This window comes from Leptinotarsa decemlineata, unplaced genomic scaffold (assembly GCF_025532065.1).
Source record: "Leptinotarsa decemlineata unplaced genomic scaffold, Ldec_3_MD MMD2_tig00078363_RagTag_RagTag, whole genome shotgun sequence".
NCBI classification, from domain to species: domain Eukaryota; kingdom Metazoa; phylum Arthropoda; class Insecta; order Coleoptera; family Chrysomelidae; genus Leptinotarsa; species Leptinotarsa decemlineata.
The window spans coordinates 1381247-1402815 of record NW_027412728.1 but is presented as its reverse complement, the minus strand read 5'-3'; the positions used below and the strand labels follow the sequence as shown (position 1 = coordinate 1402815).

The 21569-nt window shown below is 33.1% G+C and overlaps 1 protein-coding gene across 6 annotated transcripts; it reads right to left on the bottom strand.

The window, feature by feature from the left end:
• Positions 1–3216: 3216 nt before the first annotated feature.
• LOC111512934 (uncharacterized) lies at positions 3217–21283 on the bottom strand. 6 transcript variants are annotated; one of them, XM_074185910.1, is made up of 3 exons: positions 20892–21283; positions 11890–11907; positions 3217–4985 (listed from the first exon to the last, which is right to left on the bottom strand). In XM_074185910.1, exons 1-3 carry the CDS (start codon positions 21172–21174, stop codon positions 3619–3621), a joined length of 1668 nt encoding a protein of 555 aa, XP_074042011.1. In that variant the 5' UTR covers positions 21175–21283; the 3' UTR covers positions 3217–3618. The 6 variants fall into 6 exon arrangements, 2 of the variants coding, with proteins under 2 accessions (XP_074042011.1, XP_074042012.1); XR_012468206.1 differs by lacking the exons at positions 3217–4985; positions 11890–11907 and adding exons at positions 13598–19542; positions 19625–19819 and having other exon boundaries at positions 20892–21019; XM_074185911.1 differs by lacking the exon at positions 11890–11907 and having other exon boundaries at positions 20892–21279.
• Positions 21284–21569: the final 286 nt, after the last annotated feature.

Below are 21569 nucleotides of genomic sequence, written 5' to 3'. Positions count from 1 at the left end.
AGTAAAGTTTTAATTCCAACATTATAGTCAAAATTTCGAGAAGGAAGTCGAAATTTCGAGAATAAAGTCGAAATTTTAAGAATAAAGTCGAAATTTCGAGAATAAAATCGAAATTTCGAGAATAAAGTTGGAATTTCGAAATCAAAATCGAAAATTCAAGTACAAAGTAAAAATTTCGATTTTGAAGTCACAGTTTCCAAGAAACAAATAATAGGAATATATGCCCCTTCCGTTTCCGTACACCTAGAAATAGTGAATAACTTCTGGCGGGAATAGGCAAGTTTTCAAATTCATCAAAAAAATTATGATAGATGGTTCTATCATTGTCTATATAAATCTTTAGACAATGGTTCTATCTAATAAAAATACGTTAACGTTCCGATTGGACCACTGGATGAATCCATCAGCAGAGAGGAACCAACGGATCAATTGGTGGATTCATCGGTGAATTATAGAACTCGTTTGATGACCTAATCTGGGTGCCAACAAAACACATCTGATGTGAAAACGATTATTTACACAGTCGACCTGCCAAAATTACTCAACATAGCGTTACGCAGCAAAATGATATTAGGAATTTATTTTTTTTATGCTTCTCTTATTAAATCACCTGAGAAGGATAGGTAATATAAATATTTTTGTCCTAGCCTATTGAAATGTTGATTTTTCTGTTGAGTCAACACAAAAAATTACTATACAAACCCAACGCAATTTCAAATCTATTCTGAAAAAATACATGTACATCTTGGGATGTTAGAACTACTATTGAAAATTCGAGACAATTCTAGTTCTATTTTCTTTTTTTTGTCCCTGCTCTATGGCGTTTCCACGCATCGGTCCTTACATATCATATTTCAAAGAAGAAGAACACTGAAAATGGCATAATATAAAAAGACCAATCGATTTCTACGCTGGACTAGAACTAATGACAGTAATGACGTATGACTTGATTTTTTCATTCAAAAGTAGGTAATTTGAATTTCCCGCCCCTTAAGGTCAATTTTCATATGACATCATTGGCTTACTGATGTCGCAAAAGCTACAACCGGAATAATGTAGTAATCTAGTACCTTACATCTAAATCTGGTATGAACAAGAGTTTATTTCTAGTACAATAAATTTCAAGCCAGAAACATCGCTGACGCCAGCAAAAGGACTATCCTACGGTGCCATCGAATGAAATGGCAGGAAAATGCAGTAATGGTAACCGTCACCGAAATGATGAAAAGTGTTTATATTTAGGGTTTCGTTCCACATGGGGTACTGGTAAGACTTGTCTGATCGTCAACGTCACACCAGTCTACGAACACATCAATCCATTTTGTTCATAGATGCATTTTTGGCTCTTCTAACCATAATGAAACTCGCTCAACAATTAGCAACATTCGAAACTGAATGAAGACAATAAACTTCAAAAATCTTCAAGGGTCGAGGGCAGTGTTAGCCAATTTTTTCGTGCTATTATTTTTTTTCACAAAAATTTAGTATTTTTGATAAAAACGAGATGAAACTACTATCAAATTACCTTTCAATATAGAATGGCTTTTATATTCAAAATTCACTAACAAGTAAGCCCTTTTGTTACCATTTTGGTTTGATTTTTCTATGAAAACACTATATTTTATGTTACTAATTTGATTACATATACACGCTTTGTCAACAAAATGTTATTCAAGGATATTGAAGCATATTTTTATTGATTGATTTATATATCTCTCAACTCTGAAATCTGTCAATTTGAATTAGTTTTAGATTAAAATTTATAATTACGAAATGAAAATTATTTACTGGGTAATATATTCTTAGTTTTTTAAACAAGAGCTATCGTTGATTAAACGAAAACGTATGCTGTTTTGTCTTATTTTTTCAATTGTAGAAAAAAAATATGCTATTTACCGTGCGTTCCACTAATCGCACACAACGATCAAAATGCTTCTTTAGTCGTTCCACATAACGGCCGCGGTCGTTGTGTTCGCGGCGAAAACGTCACTCATGACGTCATTATCTTCGCTCACGGCAAGCTCACAACGACCCATTTGAAGAGGTGGGTCAAAGTGGACGTTGAGAATATGTCGGCGCAATTTTTGAAATAGGACATTCAAAGCCTAAAGATTGTGGCAAAAAATTACCTTATTTGATTCAGAAATATAAATTCCAGTGGAAGCTATTGTTTTTAAAACTGATGCTACTCATTTTCAAAATCTAGAGTATAATATTTGATAGAAAATCATATACCTGAAATGACTTGTAAATCCTTCATCTGAATAACGATTTGTTACATTCTCATAATCAATAATACGTGGTCTTAGTTTTTGGTATTCATGATTACAACATTGTAAAGTTTTATTCCACTCTTCATTTGAAACTCAGAGTAATAAAAAGTAATTATATCACTACTCTGAGATTTGAATTAGTTTCTGCAGCACTATTACGGCGCATCCACAAATATCCAATTACTGTACTGAAAAGTCAGCTTGCAATTATTGAAACTAATTGTTAACAACTTAATTTTTTTCAACATCGCCATCTGTTGTTTACATAAACGCCCAAAACGTTCTATAATCCATTTCATCTGAGTTTACGACAGTAACGGTCGCAAGCAAGTGGAACGGGAATTACTGCGGTCGTGAGGGTAATCGTTGGGAACGCTTAGTGGAATGCACTATGAAAAGTGTGTGTTTCATCTATGATGCATAGAATATCAATGGTGTGATCACTGGAACCCCTTTCCCGTGTAAAATATTCTGTCAAAAACTCTCAACCCACGGCATTCTTGATTAAGAGAACCAATAAATTTCAGTATTTCATTCACAGATGTGCTGAGTACAACTCAAGTGACGCAAATTGTCAATGTCAAACTGTCACTTCAATTTTGAATGTTATTTACATTTTGGAATGATACTATACTAAAACTCCAAAATAGCATTTCTAATTGATTTGTTACTGCCTTTTCGTCACTTCCACAATCATTATGAAACAGTTGAAAACTATACAAGATACCTGTTGAACCAGTGTTAACGCCACCGAAAGTTCGTTACACTCTTTCTCGACCGTACGGTAGCAGTTACTGGAGTGAAGATGGAATAATGTAATCGAAACGTCGAAGCGAGGACACGGAGAAACTCACTTGAAAACGAGCTGCTATTTCCAAACAAGCGAGACCTTTCTTTGGCTAGCTAGGTGATAACAATCAACTATTGAATTACAAGACAAACATAGTTTTCAAAAATATATTAAAACAAATAAAGTCGTATGCAATACTGGTCTCAAACCGGCAGATAACGGACATAATTTAAAGTATATGAGGGCAAATAATCATAACTAAGCATTCTATATCATGAACCAGAATATCTAATCCTGTAATGCTAGTGTTTTGTCCTCAAAAAAAGTAGTTTCCTATCAATTTCATTTTTGCGAATAAATCGTACTAAGGCTTATCAAAAAAACATATCTACAAAACTGAACTAATAACTGAAAATTAACACATCAATATTATACTTGCTTTGGCGAATAAATCAAGCAAAAACTTGTCGTGGGTCATTTCTACTACAAACATGAAATGGCTACCATAAGTAAATCATTAATAACATATTTTCTTGAACGTATGATGTAAAAGCATTATGAATGAGTTTTTTCATGAGCTTTCAAACTCTTGTTTTGAGTAAATGACTTGAAGCAGATTTTACACTGAAATGGCTTTTCACCAGTATGTGTCCTTTTATGTGTTTTCAAACTACTACTTTCAGTGAATGACTTCAAGCAAATTATGCACTGAAATGGTTTCATTCCAGTATGTATCCTTTCATGAATTTTCAAATTATTATTGTGAGTAAATGACTTTTGGCAGATTTTACATTGAAATGATTTTTTTCCACTATGAGTTCTTTCATGTGTTTTCAAACTACTACTATGAGTGAATGATTTCAAGCAGATTTTGCACTGAAATGGTTTTATTCCAGTATGTATTATTTCATGAATTTTCAAAGAACTACTGCGACCAAATGACTTGGGGCAAATTGAACATTGAAATAATTTTTCGACAGAATGTATTTTTTCATGGGACTTTAAGGAACTACACAAAACAAATGACTTTGGGCACATTTTACATTGAAATTTTATCCCAGTATGAGTTCTTTCATGTGCCTTCAAATTACTTTTATTATTAAACGGTTTCAAGCAGATTTTGCATTGAAATGGTTTTTCACCAGTATGTGTTCTTTCATGAATTTTCAAATAATTAGTGTTAACAAATGACTTCAGACAAATTGTACACTGAAGTGATTCATCACCAGTATGCGTTCTTTCATGTGATTTCAAGTTACCACTCTGAAAAAATGACCTCGAGCAGAATTTACACTGAAATGATTTTTTTCCAGTATGGATTCTTTCATGTCTTTTCAAACTACTATTTTGAATAAATGACTTTAGGCAGATTTTACATTGAAATGGTTTTTCCTCATTATGAGTTTTTTCATGGATTCTCCAATAACTACATTTAGTGAATGACTTTGAGCAGATTTTGCACTGAAATGGTTTTTCACCAGTATGAATTATTTCGTGCTCTTTTAAATGACTTCTTCGACTGAATGACTTTAGACATATTTTACATTGAAATAACTTTATCCCAGTATGAGTTCTTTCATGTCCCTTCAAATTACTGTTACTAATAAACGATTTCAAGCAGATTCTGCACTGAAATGGTTTTATTCCAGTATGTGTTCTTTCATGAATTTTCAAAGAACTACTGTGAATAAATGACTTGGGGCAAATTGTACACTCAAATGATTTTTCGACAGATTGTGGTTTTTCGTGGATCTTCAAACTGGGCCTCTCTGTTGTATGTACCATCTCAAGTTTCCCGATTTGATCGTTTGCAGTGCCAGACTCCTTTTGACATAATGCTGATGACTTCTTTTTACTGAAGCTATCTTCTTCCTTCTCGATGACTGTTTCATCCTCTGTTTTGATAAAAACGTTCCCGGAATCTGTACAAAAATTACTTTTGAACAAAAAACCAAACAAAATTATTTGTTGAAAAAAATTCATTTTTCTCTTGATTTGACACCGCAAAGAATAACCCTTTTGGGGTTCTACTATCCCAAATAGTTTATAACCACTAAAAGGTTATATATATATATATATATATATATATATATATATATATATATATATATATATATATATATATATAAAGAGGCTAGTATAAAACTTAGGTCACTTGTTAAAGATACAAAAAGTTAATTTTATTTCAATAAAATAAATAACATACTGGATAATCCATCGATAATGGCAAAGAAATTTAATGACCTTTTTTTAATAAAAACGCCTGAAAACATCAGTTATGCCGTTCAATATGTGTGTGTGTGTGTGCTGAACTGGTTTCCGGGTATTTAATCCGTCTATCTCAAACTTCTTAGAGACATATTGATCGAAAATTCTTATCCCAGAAAACTTCTCAAAATAATTTTCAATACTGGCAATAATACAAATTCCAATATAATCAGCAGAAATGTATGTAATAATAATAGTTCACCTATCAATTTTTCTTACAAATCTATACCTAATCTTGGAAATTTATCTTCAAATATCATAAAACTTTTTCATAATGAACAAAATATCAAAATATGCCAAAAAAATATTAAAACTATAAAGAATTTAAATACCAAATTAAAAGATAAAACGGATGCTACCAAAAAGTCAAATGTGATTTATAACATTCCTTGTAACAATTGTAATTTGGATTATATTGGAACAACATCTAGAATTCTTAAAGATAGAATAACTTCACATAAAAGTGATATAAAGCTTAATAAGAAATAATGTGTATTAGCGCAACATTCTATAGAAACAGGACATAAACCAAATTACTCTAATATCACAGTTTTACATACAGAAAAAAATATTTAAATATTTCCAAACGCCTTTTTCTTGAAATGGTTGAAATTAATAAGTCTTCTAATTGTATGAATAAGAGAACTGACATTGATAATCTCAGCAGTATATACAGTAACTTGCTGGAACTACACCAAAACTCATATTGATAATAATGAAAATTGTATCAATCAACTTTCCCTTTAGAGTCAAAGATTATCAAATCATCATGCCCATTGAAAAATGACATTTATGTGAATGTATGACATTTGTCAAACCAAAAAACTCCATTAATGTTTAACTTTTTTCGTCGATTTATATGTTCAATTAATTGTTTTTTTTACTCATTTTTACTGCGAGTATGATTTGTAATTTTATTCATTGGCAAAAAAACCCACAACTCAATAAATTATAGGCCCTGAAGAAGCTTCACACTAGAAGCGAAAGCTTGGCAAAGTAAAGCAGAGTTTTTGATTTTTTGACTGAGAGACCCCGTTATTTCATTCTACTGTACATTTCTCCAGTCGCTAAGATTCTCAACTTTATATATATATATATATATATATATATATATATATATATATAAATATTAAATTTCACTGCAGTTTGAGGAGTGCCTAGAAGATGACAGTAGGAGCAGCTGTTGAAAGCGCTCGCAGATAATTAATAGAAGATATAAAACTTTAAATCCTTTTTGTGAAATTTAATATTAAAATACTGAAAATAAAGGAAAATTAGTTGCATCATTCAAATATATATATATATATATATGTGTGTATATATTCGTTTTGTTGAACAAGCCTTTAGAAATGAAACTGAAAGGAACAAAATACTTCTGGAAGCTGGAAAAACAAAGAAATGATAATATCCGAGCTCAAGGCACAAATATAAATCCTTAAAAAAGAACTTGGGAATAAAAACATGCCAAAAAACAGCGTAGGTACTCAAACAGTTACAAATTGTACAAAAATATATAAATAAACCCAAACGACTCATCACTATGTGATACCAGTGGCGTAGGTAAAATTATAAAACCATTTTCTGTGGGCACTACACGGGATGGAAATAGAAATGAGAATAAATGGACGAAGCAGAAAAATCAATTTGTTAGTTTTTTATGTCTTCTGCTCGCGATGTCCATGAAATCCTGAGAAACAAATATAAATTAGGCCATGCTAACGAAATATTTTTCCAACCTGATCAAACTCTCTATCACAAAAAGCAACTTGACTCGGTGAAAAATGAACTTATAGTACGTCAACAGGCTGGTGAGCAGAATTTGTCTATAAAATACTTCAACAATACACCAAAAATCATTAAAAAAAACTAAAACCTGGCTCACACCTAAATTCACCGACGCCGAACTTGGGCTTTCCAACTACAACGTATATAGCTCTAGTGAATCCAGTATCTTCAACAGGGGCGGTGGTGTACTGATAGCTATCAAAAAATCATTTCCTGTTTATCTAATTCAGTCTGATCCTTCGATCGAACAATTGTTTGTTCTTTTCAATAACAATTCAATTATTGGTACGTTATATATTTCCCACCTAAATCTTCACCAACTTTATACCAATCTTACTTTGATCAGCTAATTATCTTGAATGAGCAATATAGTAATGCAAACATTTTTTTAATTGGCGATTTCAATCTTCCATCAGCATTATGGGAGGTAGAGGATTATTGCTCTGTTGCTTCTCCTCTGCCTCTATCCACTCAATCTGAGATAGATTCTATTGAAACGATATCCAATATGTGTGCTTTTCTCAATCTTTTTCAATCCAACGAAATATTCAACGATAGAGGAGTTACTCTTGATCTCATCTTATCACCAGTAGACCTTACGGTATTAAAGGCTGTCGACATCTTAATTCCTGAAGACTCACATCATCCTTCACTTGAATGTTATTTGCCACTCAAAATCTCAAACGAATATTCATCTGGGGAAGAATATTATTATGACTTCCTCCTCGCTGACAATGCATCGATAAATTCGACCCTTGAACCAATCGATTGGGATTGTGAACTACATGGAAAGGAGCTTTCTGATATGATTTCAATATTTTACGACATTCTTTATTCTATCATTGATCGCTTCGTTCCTCAAAAAAAAATCTGTGAAAGGAGATTTCCATGCTGGCACTCTCCAGAGCTGAAGAAACTACTTTATGAAAATAAATTAGCTCACAAGATCTACAAGAGCGCAAGGTGTCCAGAAAGCTATGCAGCATTTAGCAATTTAAGATCAAGATGTAAATCCTTATCCAGACAATGTTATACAGATTACATCCAACACACTGAACATTCTATAATTAATAATGTTGAATCTTTTTGGAAATTTGTAAGCAGCAAAAGGGAAAATAACACTATACCTAATACAATGACTTCTGGTAATCGTACTGCTACCAATGGGATCGATATTGCCAACCTTTTTGCTAATAAATTTTCTTCCGTCTATACAAGTCAATCTTTACATCCTTATGATACCAATATTACATCCATGGTTAATGTGTCCAATTATCATATTGAAATCTCTAAAATGTACGAAAAACTGTCTGAACTTAATATCAACAAAGGCCCCGGTCCTGATGGAATTCCTCCAACTTTTCTTAAGTCATTTAGCTTTATTTTAGCTCGACTACTTTTCTATATATTTAATAATTCCCTATCATCTGGCAAATTCCCGGACTATTGGAAAACCTCATATGTCACCCCGATAGATAAATCAGGTCGAAAATCCGACGTGTGTAATTATCGTCCAATTTCTATTCTTAGCGTAATCCCTAAAGTTTTTGAGAGCATCATTTTTGATTATCTTACTTATGACTGCTCCCCAATTATAGGGACCAAACAATTTGGACTTACATCCAAAAAGTCAGCTGAACTGGGTCTAATTACCTACGTTGATTTTCTGTCTGACGCTCTGTCTAAGGGTTTGCAAGTTGACTCTGTGTACACTGATTTCTCCAAAGCTTTTGATAAAATTAATCATGAGCTATTGATCCATAAACTTTGTTTATATGGTGTTGATGGGCAAATATTGCAGTGGCTCAACAACTATCTTACTTGAAGAACACACATTGTTAGAGTTAATCATTATTATTCTCATACCATCTCAGTTACATCGGGTGTTCCACAAGGTTCACATTTGGGACCACTGTTGTTTAACCTTTTTATAAACGATCTTATCAGCTGTTTTCATGAAAGCGAAGCTTTGCTATTTGCCGACAATTTAAAATGTTTCAAAATAATTAAAAGTGAAGCTTATACATTGTGTCTACAAAACGATATAGATTGCCTATCAACTGGTGTTTGCAAAATTTGAATGCATCCAAATGCCAATTTCTTCGCTTTCATCGAACACATCACCCAATCATTTTTGAATATAGAATAAATAATCGGACCTTACATTCTGCTACTGAAACCAAAGATCTAGGTGTGATCCTAGACTCCACACTTAGCTATAAATCACACATTTACGCTGTAATTCCAAAATCTATGAAGATGCTTGGCTTCATAAAGAGAACCACTCGTGATTTCATCAACATCACTGCTATTGAATCTCTTTATTTTTCCCTGGTTAGATCTCATCTCGATTATTGTTCCATAGTTTAGTCCCCTCACTACGTTACACAAAAAAAGAAACTCGAGGTCGTACCGCACAATTTCCTGCGATATATTGCCTTCAAGGTGCGTGTATACTATGACTATACTGCATTGGAATGCATTTTGAACATACCTTCTTTTGAGACTCGCAGAAAACATAGAGATTTAATACGTCTATTCAAAATTATCAACGGACTGAGTATCAGTCCCGAGCTTCTCTCCAAAACATCTTTACATGTCCCCAGTCGTTCAACTAGACAGGCGCAAATGTTTTACGTTTCTTTTCACAGATTCAATTATTCATATAACGGCTTTATTCCCAGAACTCTTAGATTGGCTAACTCTTTAAACAACCTTCAAATATTTAATATATCAGTATCCCGCTTTAAAAACTATATTCTTCACCTAACCATCTAATACTCTCTGTCTAGTGTTACTTGCCTGTAAGAATTATATTACTTCATTTTGTTATACATTTTAATTTTTTCTTAATAATTTATTTGCTATCTTACTTCGGAATTGTATTATTGTTATAACTTACTTTTAATCCACTGTATTGTATCAAGTACTACATAGCACTGTACTACTTATATCCGAATTGGGCTTGCCCAATATATATATATATATATATATATATACACATAAATAAATAAATATAATTCTTGAAGAACACATCATTGATCATAAACTAGAGAACAAATTTTTAGGCCTCAATATAGACAACAAATTAAAATTTGGAACGCATATTAGTATACTATGCAAAAAATTATCCTAAAGTTGTTATGCGATAAGGTCTATCTCTAACTCTTTGGACTATCACTCTGCTAGAAAAGCATACTTTGCACTTTTCGAGTCCCACTTGCGGTACGGAATTTGTTTCTGGGGGAGCAGCTGTCAAAACTTATTGAGTCAAGTTTTCACAATACAAAAAAGAGCAGTGAGTTCATTACCAGAGCTGGAGTGCAAGATTCCTGTAAGCCTCTTTTTTCAGCACATCACATCTTAACAGTCTACTGCCTCTTTATTTTAGAAACAGTCTGCCTAATGCACAAAAAGCAGAAAGATAACATCTCGAACTCAAGTCAGAGTTATGCCATTCAACAGCACAAATTAAAAATTCGATTCTTTATAAATAGCAAAAAATATTTCAATCATCTCCCCCTTTCAATCAGAAAGTTAACATGCTACAAACAGTTTCGAAAAAGAATAAAAAACTTCTGCTAGATAAAGCTTATTATACTATTGAGGAATTTCTTTCGAATGACTTCGCAACTTATAATCCAACTTATAACATTTTTTATCGCAGAATTTTATCCATAGACGTTTTGAAGTGTGCTTGAGCCATATTAATATCTTATTTTAATTATTGACCTTTATTTTAATGTTTCTGATTGTTTTAGTTTTTAAGCCTGTTTTGTCAACATATAAAATTTTTTATCACAGACTTTTACCATAAACTTTTTGAAGTGTGCTTGAGCCATATTAATATCTTGTTTTAAATTTTTGACCTTTATTTCAGATTGTTTTAGTTCTTAAGCCTGCTTTGTCAACAAAACATAAACTTTTATGGCAATAAAGCATTTCAGACTCTGACTCTGTAGGTCCGTGTGGCAGATACCTAACGAAAAAATAACAACCCACCCAGCTAATGGCGTGCAGAGATTTGAAGTAAAACCATCAGGCACCTGTATATATATATATATATATATATATATATATATAAAACAATTAGTGGACACAACACTCCAAAAGTGGGGCAAACCGCGGACACGTGTTTCTGGCTATTGGCCTCAGCAGCGCGGTGTAGCCAAGTGTAAAGATGGGCAACACTTGTTTGCCGAAAGCAGGAAATAACACATATGCACGGAGTCAACAACAGAAGCCAACCGCACATTTGTGGTTCCAGTTAGAAGACCTAGAATTCCCAGGCTAACTGGAACCACAAATGTGCGGTTGGCTTCTGTTGTTGACTCCGTGCATATGTGTTATTTCCTGCTTTCGGCAAACAAGTGTTGCCCATCTTTACACTTGGCTACACCGCGCTGATGAGGCCAATAGCCAGAAACACGTGTCCGCGGTTTGCCCCACTTTTGGAGTGTTGTGTCCACTAATTGTTTCATTTTTGATTTTTATATCATACCCACTCGATAAAATCTCTCTTATATATATACAGTGTGTCTCACTTGTCATGGAAACACCTCCGTATCTTCCGTAATATTCCAGGTAGAACGATGAAACTCTCAGGACTGATGGAAATGCTCAAAATGCACCTACCACCTGAAAGGGGTTGGCCAAAGTGATATACACTGTCCGCCATTCGCGATGGAACACCCCATTTTTACGGTAAAACATATTAGGGGGCAAAATAGGCTCAAAATTCCTTCAGATTCGTAATCAGGACTACCAACTTACTATGTTTACACTTTTTTCCTGAAACAATTTCAGTCTTGAAAAATCCTAATTTGTCTCACTTCTTATGGAAACATCCCCGTATCTTCCGTAATATTCGAGGTGGAACGATGAAACTCTCAGGACTGATGGAAATGCTCAAAATGCACCTACCACCTGAATGGGGTTGACCAAAGTGATATACACTGTCCGCCACTCGCGATGGAACACCCCATTTTTACGGTAAAACATATTAATTAGGGGGCAGAATAGGCTCAAAATTCCTTCAGTTTCGTGATCAGGACTACCAACTTACTACGATTACACTTTTTTCCTGAAAAAATTTCAGTCCTGAGAAATCCGAATTTGTTTCACTTCTCATGGAAACACCCCCGTATCTTACGTAATAATTGCAGTAGATTTTTTTGATTTTGACATCAAAACATGAACGAAATTGTTTAAGAGAAACTCGACTTTTGTTTTCACATAAATAATTAATTTTTTATTTTGTTGTCAGGGAAGTTATTCCTTCTCAATAAGAGAGAACATGGTAATTTTGTAAGAGGAACGGAAACATGTAATCAGTGAGGTTTTATTTAGGATGGTTACCGTTAGGTCATATTCTCATTTTCCCATTATTTAAAAAAAACAAGGATATTTTGTGGCGAAAAATGTTATGTAGTTCAAAATTCTTTCGAAGTACTACTTTCAAAATCACATTTTCAATTAAAAAACAAAACAATCAATTTCAAATGATTTAACTGTTGACAATTTTATATTTTCGTGCCGTCTATGAAATTTCCCTCCAATCGAATACATTTTTCTATGCGCCTTCTATTATTTCCTCCAACTCTTCTCAGTTCTCTAGGTGTGATTTCTCTTCACGCTTGTATAATTCTTGCAAGATCTTCCTTATTTGTTGGCCTAAACTCATAAACTTCATTTTTAAAGTTTCCCCATAAATAAAAATCCAGTGGAGTTGAATCTGGGGATCGTGGTGGCCATACTACGAGAGGGCTATTGGGTCCTATCCATTTCATAGGTAGATTCCTATTCAACCAAACCCTTGTTATGCCACTATTGTGAACTGGTGAACCATCTAACTGAAAAATCATGCTATGTCTCACATCCAAAGGTAGTTCTTCCAACACATCGGAAAATGCATTTTCGAGAAAATCAACGAATAGTCGTCTGTTTAAATTTTGATTGAAAAAAAATGGCCCGATAAAATTTTCGTTCAGGATACCACACCACACATTAACTTTCTGAGATATTTGGTCTCTACAATTCACCAACCAATTTGGATTTTGTTCAGCCCAAAACCTTAGAAATACCAGAAAATCCAGACTCAGTAAAACTTCTGGGAGTACTCTTAGATCCCACTCTGAAACTTGATTGCCATGTTAACCACATAGCAAAAAAGTAGGAAAAAACATTTATTTATTAAAAAATCTCAGACCAGTTGTGGAACAGAGTATCTGTTTAATGGCATTCCATGCTCTTATACAGACTGTATGTACTTATGCCACATTAGTATGGGGACATTCTCCTCATGCTTCCAGAGTATTTGGCCTTCAGCGGAGAGCAGTGCGTGTTCTTACTAATTTAGAGTATCCTGCTGAAGTTAGAGATAAATTCATAGAATTGAAAATACTAACCATTCCATCGAGATATATATATATATATATATATATATATATATATATATATATATATATATATATATATGAATGTATATTATATGTCCAAGACAATCTCAATCAGTATAAATCCCAGAGCAGCATACATAACCATAATACAAGAAAAAAAGAAGACATAAGAATAATTAGTCTGAGGCTACAAAAATCTAGAAATGCTACATTATACTATGCTCCAGAATTTTATAATAAATGACCAGTACATATTAAAAATCTGGAGAAGAATAAACTGAAAATAGTTTAAAAAATTATTTGACCAGTAAGGCTTTTTATAATTTTGACAAGTATCTCAACAATTTTGACTTGTGTAAAACTTTATGTTAAGCAGCACCAATAAACTATTCTATTCTATTTATGTTCTGGGAAGATACAACACCATTCGTGGTAAAGGTAGCCTCATCACTGTATAAGATATACTTTAAAAAATTCCTGTCATTGAGATAATTTCCCTGCATCCATGAACAATACTCCATACGGCGGATTTCATCTCCTTCGTGCAAAGTATGTAAAAATTTGGGTTTGAACGCATGTATTTTATGCCTCTTTAAACACCTCCATATTTTACTGCGGCTCATATTGCTCATCTTACGAAAATGACTACCAGTGTAGAAGTCTGTGTAAACAATGCCTATAAATGTTGTAAAAATAAGCCATTCTGTAACTATGTCTGCACAAAATGTGCCAGTATTTTTCACAAAAGTTGCTTACCCAGATACAGAAAAATAAAAAAGATGAGTGGCAACAAAATTATTTGTTGTAATGAACAAACTGATGAACAGGACATGGAACTCATCACTTTGGAGAAAACAATATCAGAGTTGAGTGAAGATGGGGAAATGAAGAACAAACACATAACTGAATTGAAAAAACAACACAAACAGTTTGTTGAAGAAGCTACGAAAAATGAAGCGGAAATGAACAGTCTATTAAAACAGCAAGAAATACTTATATCTGAATTAAAACAAAAAATCAAGGTGCTAGAAAAAAAATTTGTGGACAAAAACAGACCAACCAAAGATAATCATACACAAACAAATCCAAGAGAAACAAAAAATGAGAACACCCAAACAGATAAAAATGGGACAACAGTAAAAAAGACTACTGACTCATCCACCAATGCCGTAGAGAGTGACTTTACTGCAAATAGAAATAAATTTGGTGTAATCATGGAATATAAAGACAAAAACCACAGGGAAAATAACAGGAAAGATATAAAAACGAAAAACTTGGAGGAAAATAATGCAAAAAACGATAAGAAAATCATTTTTGTTGCTGGAAATAATGGTCGGGATGTGGCAGGTTTCTTAAGAAAACAATTATCAGGAGAATATACAATTGAATCAATCTTAAAACCAAATTGTACTGAAATTGAATTGATGAAGACTTCAATAAATGCAAGCCAGCATCTGTCAAAAACGGATCTCCTAATTATATGGCCTAACAGAATTGACAATATCTCTACTATAGAGCTGGCAGAAATGTCACATAAAACAAACCTAATGATTTTGACTGAACCTTAAAGGTACGATAAGACATACATGAACGAGAGAAAATACATAAATCATATTTCTCTCCTGAAGGAAACACATCTTGCTGGCCTTCCTTTAATAGTTGTAGAATGCAACAATGTCCTGCAAAGAAGGAACTACTACCGAGATAACAGGAACATCAACAAAACCGGAAAATGGCATATATGTAAATTGCTAGTGAAAGTTTTAAAATTGAAAACCAAAATGTTTTTAGGATCCTCTACAACCAATATGAGCGTTATAAACGATGAAGGAAAAACAGGTCACAGTGAAAATTCGCAACCTATTAGACAGGCTACTCTATCTGAAGAATTAATGGAAACTGAGACACAGGAAGAAAACTTACAATATAATTTTTTATATCCTCGGCTAAGCCAGATTGCTCCAAAGGGCATGTGAAACAAAATCAAATTTTAAATCTCAATATACAATGTTTAAATAATAAAATTGATCAAATGACTGCATATCTAAATCAACAAGAGGAAATAAAAATTGCAGTATTGACAGAGCACTGGCTAAATCAGTGGCAAATAGATACCTTAGTTATTAAAAATTTCACTGTGGGGACTTACTACTCTAGAACACATCACATACATGGGGGGATAATGATACTTCTCAGAAACAATATGGAGTACAGAGAAATGAAAGAGGTGGCAGGTTTTTCAATTGAAATGCAGATTGAAATCGTTGGAGTTATAACAAAATATGGAATAATTCTGGCACTCTACAGATCGCCACAAGGAGAAATCGATATATTTTTAGAACAGCTGGACTCAGTCTTGCAATTTATAACAGGAACGAATAATATGGAAAATATTTATTTAGCGGGAGATTTTAACATCGATTTCATGACTGAAAGTAACACATGCTGTTCTGTGGAGGATCGGCTGTCATCCTATGGATTACATAAAACAACTGTAGAACCATCACGTGTAACATATAGATCTCAAAGCTGCATCGATAACATATTCACAAACACAATTTCTGAAACGAACTCTCAAACAGTAAATTTACATATGTCAGATCATATGGGACAAATACTAAATTTGTCTCAAAAAGATGAAAGAATAAAAAATCACATGGTGACAGCGAGAAACATAAATATTAAAAACATTGAAAAATGCAAAAAGAAATTATCAGAATTGGATTGGACAACATTACTTGAAAATCTTGATCCCTGTACAGCCTACACATGCTACCATGATGCATTTCTGACAATATATGAATCATGTTTTCCTATAAAAGAAAAGACAAATAAAAGAAGAACAAAATCGTCAAAATGGTACACTGAAGAACTGAAAAAGATGAAAAATAGATTGGATGCCTTAGACACAATAAGGAAAGTAAGATCAGATGAAGCATCAGAAAGAGCTTATGTTCAGTACAAACACGATTATAATAGAAACATAATAGAAACAAAAAAGAGGTATAATGAAGAGTACATTGCACAGGCTGTCGACAAAACTAAAGCAATATGGAATATTATTAAGTCTGAAACAGCACCGAATATTACAAAAATCAACAAATCTAAACTCATGGCTGATGAGTTAAACGACTATTTTGCAATGGTAGGATCAGAAACAGCAAGTAAAATAGGAAAAATCAATGTTCCCTCTATTGAAATGCTGAGAAATAATAATATAGATAATGTCCGATCAATCTATTTTTCTGAAGCGGATGAAAAAGAAATTAAACAAATTTTAAACAAAATTAAACGTAAACGAACTGAAGATATATTTGGAATTTCAACCACAATTTTGAAGGACTTAGGTGATGTAATAGCGCAACCTATTGCATTAATAATCAATAAATGCATAAACGAAGGGGTGTTTCCAGATGAACTAAAGCATGCAAAAGTTATACCAGTTTTTAAAAAAGGGGAAGATATTCCAAATAACTTTAGACCCATTTCAATTCTACCAGTAATATCAAAGATTTTCGAAATGGTAATCAAAAAGAGATTAGTCCAGTTCTTTGACAGTTCAGCATTTTTCAACAGCTCTCAGCATGGATATCAGCAAGGAAAATCTACAATGACAGCAATGATAGAGATTATTCAAAAAATCATAGATGCCATTGATAATCAAGAGGACTCCCAGATATTAAGCTGTGACTTGAGTAAAGCTTTCGATACTGTTGACCATGAAATACTGTTAGAGAAATTATCATATTATGGAGTAAGAGGAATTTCGTATAAACTGCTCAAGTCATACCTGTCAAATCGTTTTCAATCGACATGGTGGAAAAATTCACTATCTCAGACAATTCCGGTAACTCAAGGAGTGCCTCAAGGTTCTATTTTAGGGCCAATTCTGTTTATCATCTACACAAACGATCTTCTCGAAAATATCAAGGTTTATGCATCAAGTGCATATGCAGATGATACAACTTTTCTAGTTAAAGGCAAAGATGAAGATGACATAAGACAACAGACAGAGCAAGTTCTAGCCGAAGCAGATATTTGGTTTACGGCAAATATACTCCTGCTAAACAAAGAAAAAACTCAAAGGCTAATGATTTCAAGCAAAAACAATACAGAGGAAAAATCACTAAAATTCCTTGGAATACATCTGGACTCAAAACTAAATTGGAAGGTACAAATAAGCAAAATGAGTAAGAAGCTTAATTCAGCAATATATTGTATAAGGAGAATGAAAACAATTTCAACACATCAAGCGGCTAAAATAACCTATTTTTCAAACTTTCACAGCATAGCAACTTACGGAATCCTTTTGTGGGGCACAAGTTCTGATTCAAACAAAATATTTGTTCAGCAAAAAAAGCCATCAGAATTCTATGCGGACTTGCATATAGAGATAGCTGCAAAGAGGCTTTTCGTCAACAAAGAATCCTCACCATTCCCAGTGCATATATATATAGTTGTCTAAAATATGTTCACGCAAATCCAGAGATGTTCTCAAAAAATGTACTCAATCATTCTTATGATACCAGAAATAAAGATTTACTGCAAGTTCCTCTTCATCGATTGAAGAAAACACAGCAAGGATGCGATTATTGGGGCGCAAAATTATATAATAAAATTCCAGACTTTGCAAAAAAGAAACACTCGAATGAATTCTCCATCTGGCTGAAAAATGTCCTAATAGAAAAATGTTTCTATTCAATAGAAGATTTTATAAATGAATAATACATGTACTACATCTCTTGTAGGTTTACATGTGTATGATAATTTTGTATATATTTATTTATTTTATTTTGATCTGTGCATCTCTGTGTATATGTATTTTAATTTTAATACTAAGGAAATAACGACGTTGTAATGTTTCATTTACAATGAATAAATTGATTGATTGATTGATTGATTGAGTTGAAGCGATAAGTTTCTCAAACTAATTCTAGGATCAGCTTGATGAGCCGCCAATATCGTATCATTATCAATATGATATTTTACAATTTTTCCTTTCTTTGTTACTTGGCCGGTGCTCACGAATAGATTATATATTTTACGTACAGTTCCAGGGTGTACAGCTACCTCTAGCGGGTGTCTTCTATTAAATTCAGCGGCCGCTTCACGATAAGACCTCATCCCTTTACCAACAATTAAAACAATTTCAATTTTTGCTTGAAGTGACAGACGTGCCATGTTGAACTTTGTCAATCAAAATGAGCTGATATCAGTTAAAATGAGAACTTCAGAAATATTAAAATATAAACAGGAATTCACGAACAGAAAACAACTGAAACACAGGAACAATATCCAACACAAATACAGGAACAATAAACACAATGGGAACAAAAACACGGCAGAAACAACAGGAACAACGGTGATTCAAAGAACAACAATACTAGAAACAACAAATGCGATGAAAACTGGTCTGGGGATTAATACAAGATCTTTCAACAATATTGTCAGGTTGACAGTAAATATCAATGAGCAACAGTTTTCCATGGTGATTTCTCGGCACCGCATGATTCAATGAAACTGATGTAATTCAATCCCTTCGAATGATTTCAGACAACAATTCAGCAAGTAGGTAAAATAATCTAAATTCTACCTGTTCACCGAGTGCGATTTTTTTCTTTAAAAATTAACAGTTGTTTCGGTGTTGCAATGAGTATGAAGATTAATTTTGTTTCGGATGGTAAAATGTTTCCTCAATATTTTGATAAAGGACCCCGCACATTTCTTATAAGAAATGGCTTGCCTTGAATTTTGCCGAAATTTTATTATGTTGTAGTTCTTGATGTGCTGATTGAAAGTGTCCACAGCCAAAGCTCAGAATTGTACAGTTTTCGAGATGTGAACCTTTGAATATAGATTTTTTCCATTTTCTGCAGTTTTTGCTCATCAATCGAGAGCTCTCACTTCTGGTTGGGATAGAATTTGGATGTTCAGCAACCAGAATTAGTTTTACGAATAATCTTCTTCAGTTATAATAGATGCTGCCAGCGATAATTTTTCATATACTGCTTCACACTATCTCGATAATCTGAAAAAGTGGTGCTGTGACATTTTCCTCAGATAGGCTCAAAATGGATGATAGCATCTCACAGCATCTGTATCTTTCATACCTGAGAGTATTCTCCAGATAGAATGAAGGGGTTCAGGTATTGGAAGCGAACTATTTTGCGCCGTAATATGTTTTACCTAAAAATGGGGTGTTCTATCGTGAGTGGCGGACAGTGTATATCACTTTGGCCAACCCCATTCAGGTGGTAGGTGCATTTTGAGCATTTCCATCAGTCCTGAGAGTTTCATCGTTCTACCTGGAATATTACGGAAGATACGGAGGTGTTTCCATGAGAAGTGAGACACACTGTATATATATATATATATATATATATATATATATATATATATATATATCAACATTTTTCCAATAAAAATGTTAAAGAATGTACGGAGCTGCTTTTTGGTTATAAATCGTATTATTACGTTTTTAAGGTTAATGGCATAGTTGGTACGACTGATGCAAGCATTCGTTTTTAAATTAAGTTTTTTATAAGAAAAATGTTGATTGTTGAATTCAAAAGTGTCAATTAAGGTGGCATACGGTATAAAGTGAATAAATGCTTGTTTTTAAATAGTTTATCTTGTGAAAAAGAAGGCTGAAAAGTTGCCCTTTTCTGAACTTTGAAGGGCCTTAACTTTGTAAATAAGGGAGAGCGCCGCTTTTTTCTTTCGGATTCGTAACCTACGCATCAAAATACGTAAAAACTCTCAAAAATGTTTTCAAAATCGCAGGGTGCCCTCAAAACGAATATTTACCAGATTATTCATACAAAAACTCAATCATTGAAATATTTTTGTAATGTATAATTTGCTTTAGCCAATAAGAAATCTTTCAGTGATTTTTTGAAATCGAGAGTATTACAGGGAGTTTATTATATATTTTTACCCCTGCATAAGTTGGCTAGTTTTCAATTGCAGATACTCTAGTGCAATATTGGTGGTGGTAATTGTTTTTCTTCTGCAGATTTTCATGTTTTTTTTATGTGCAAGCAACATTTATATATTTAAATGCAGCACAATGTCAAAATCTTTCAACTCTTGAAAATTTCCATGAAAGAATCATGTGACTTCATGTTAAACATCAACCTAACAATCTGAAATTGAAACTACCTGTCATATTGAATAGGATTGGAATTTTTTTCAAGGGCAAAACACAAGCACTACAGAAAATCATTGAGGCACTCTAAGAGCGGTGCCTATGAGAAAGTAGCGATTCACGTGGAATTTGAATCGCTTGAGATTAAATTACTGAATGCAAAAAATTTCCATCAGACATTACCTGTGGTGAAGGAAAATGTGGGTTTTGAATCATGAGTCATATCTTACCCTGTATATCTAGGAACTTATTTTGAGGGCCTTGACATATTTCTTCTATACATTTTTCTGATTTGGGTTCATGGTAAACATCAATGATATTTTCACTTTTAATCTGATCTATATCACATTTTTCTTCGAGGTTATGGATAACCATTTCACTACCAAACATATCGTAATTTCCAGATTCACTGACCATTTCAATTTCACATTTCATGAAAATTGTTTCAGAAACCACGTCATTCCCAACAGATTCAAGCTCTCTCTTAATAATTCTTCCACAATCATCAGCCATTTTCTTTGAATACAGAGAATATGTTATCAATCAAAGGGGAATTCTTTATTTTTATTAAATTTTGTCAACTCTTGAAGAGAAATGTCATCCACGTCTTCTTCTTCTTTTTTTATTTATTTTGGGTCCAGCTGTCCAACACAGCCAAAATTGCTACCTCGATAATCTTAAAGATGTGGTTTTCTACATGTTTTGTTATTCATATACATGTTTTATGTGTATTGTTGAGGATGATTCAGTAATGAAAAGAACTATTTTAAATTATAATTCAGTGTCAATGTCAAAATCAAATGGAAGGAAAAAAAATTCTAGATTCAGTACAGACTATTATAGGTTTTCAGTGTTATGATCTTCGTTCGGGTTTGAAGGCCGTCGTGGTTTGGAACTGTATCCTAACG

What these genes read in the sequence shown, in the direction of transcription:
- LOC111512934 (XM_074185910.1), bottom strand. Translation starts at nt 21,174, where the DNA reads ATGGCTGATGATTGTGGAAGAATTATTAAGAGAGAGCTTGAATCTGTT.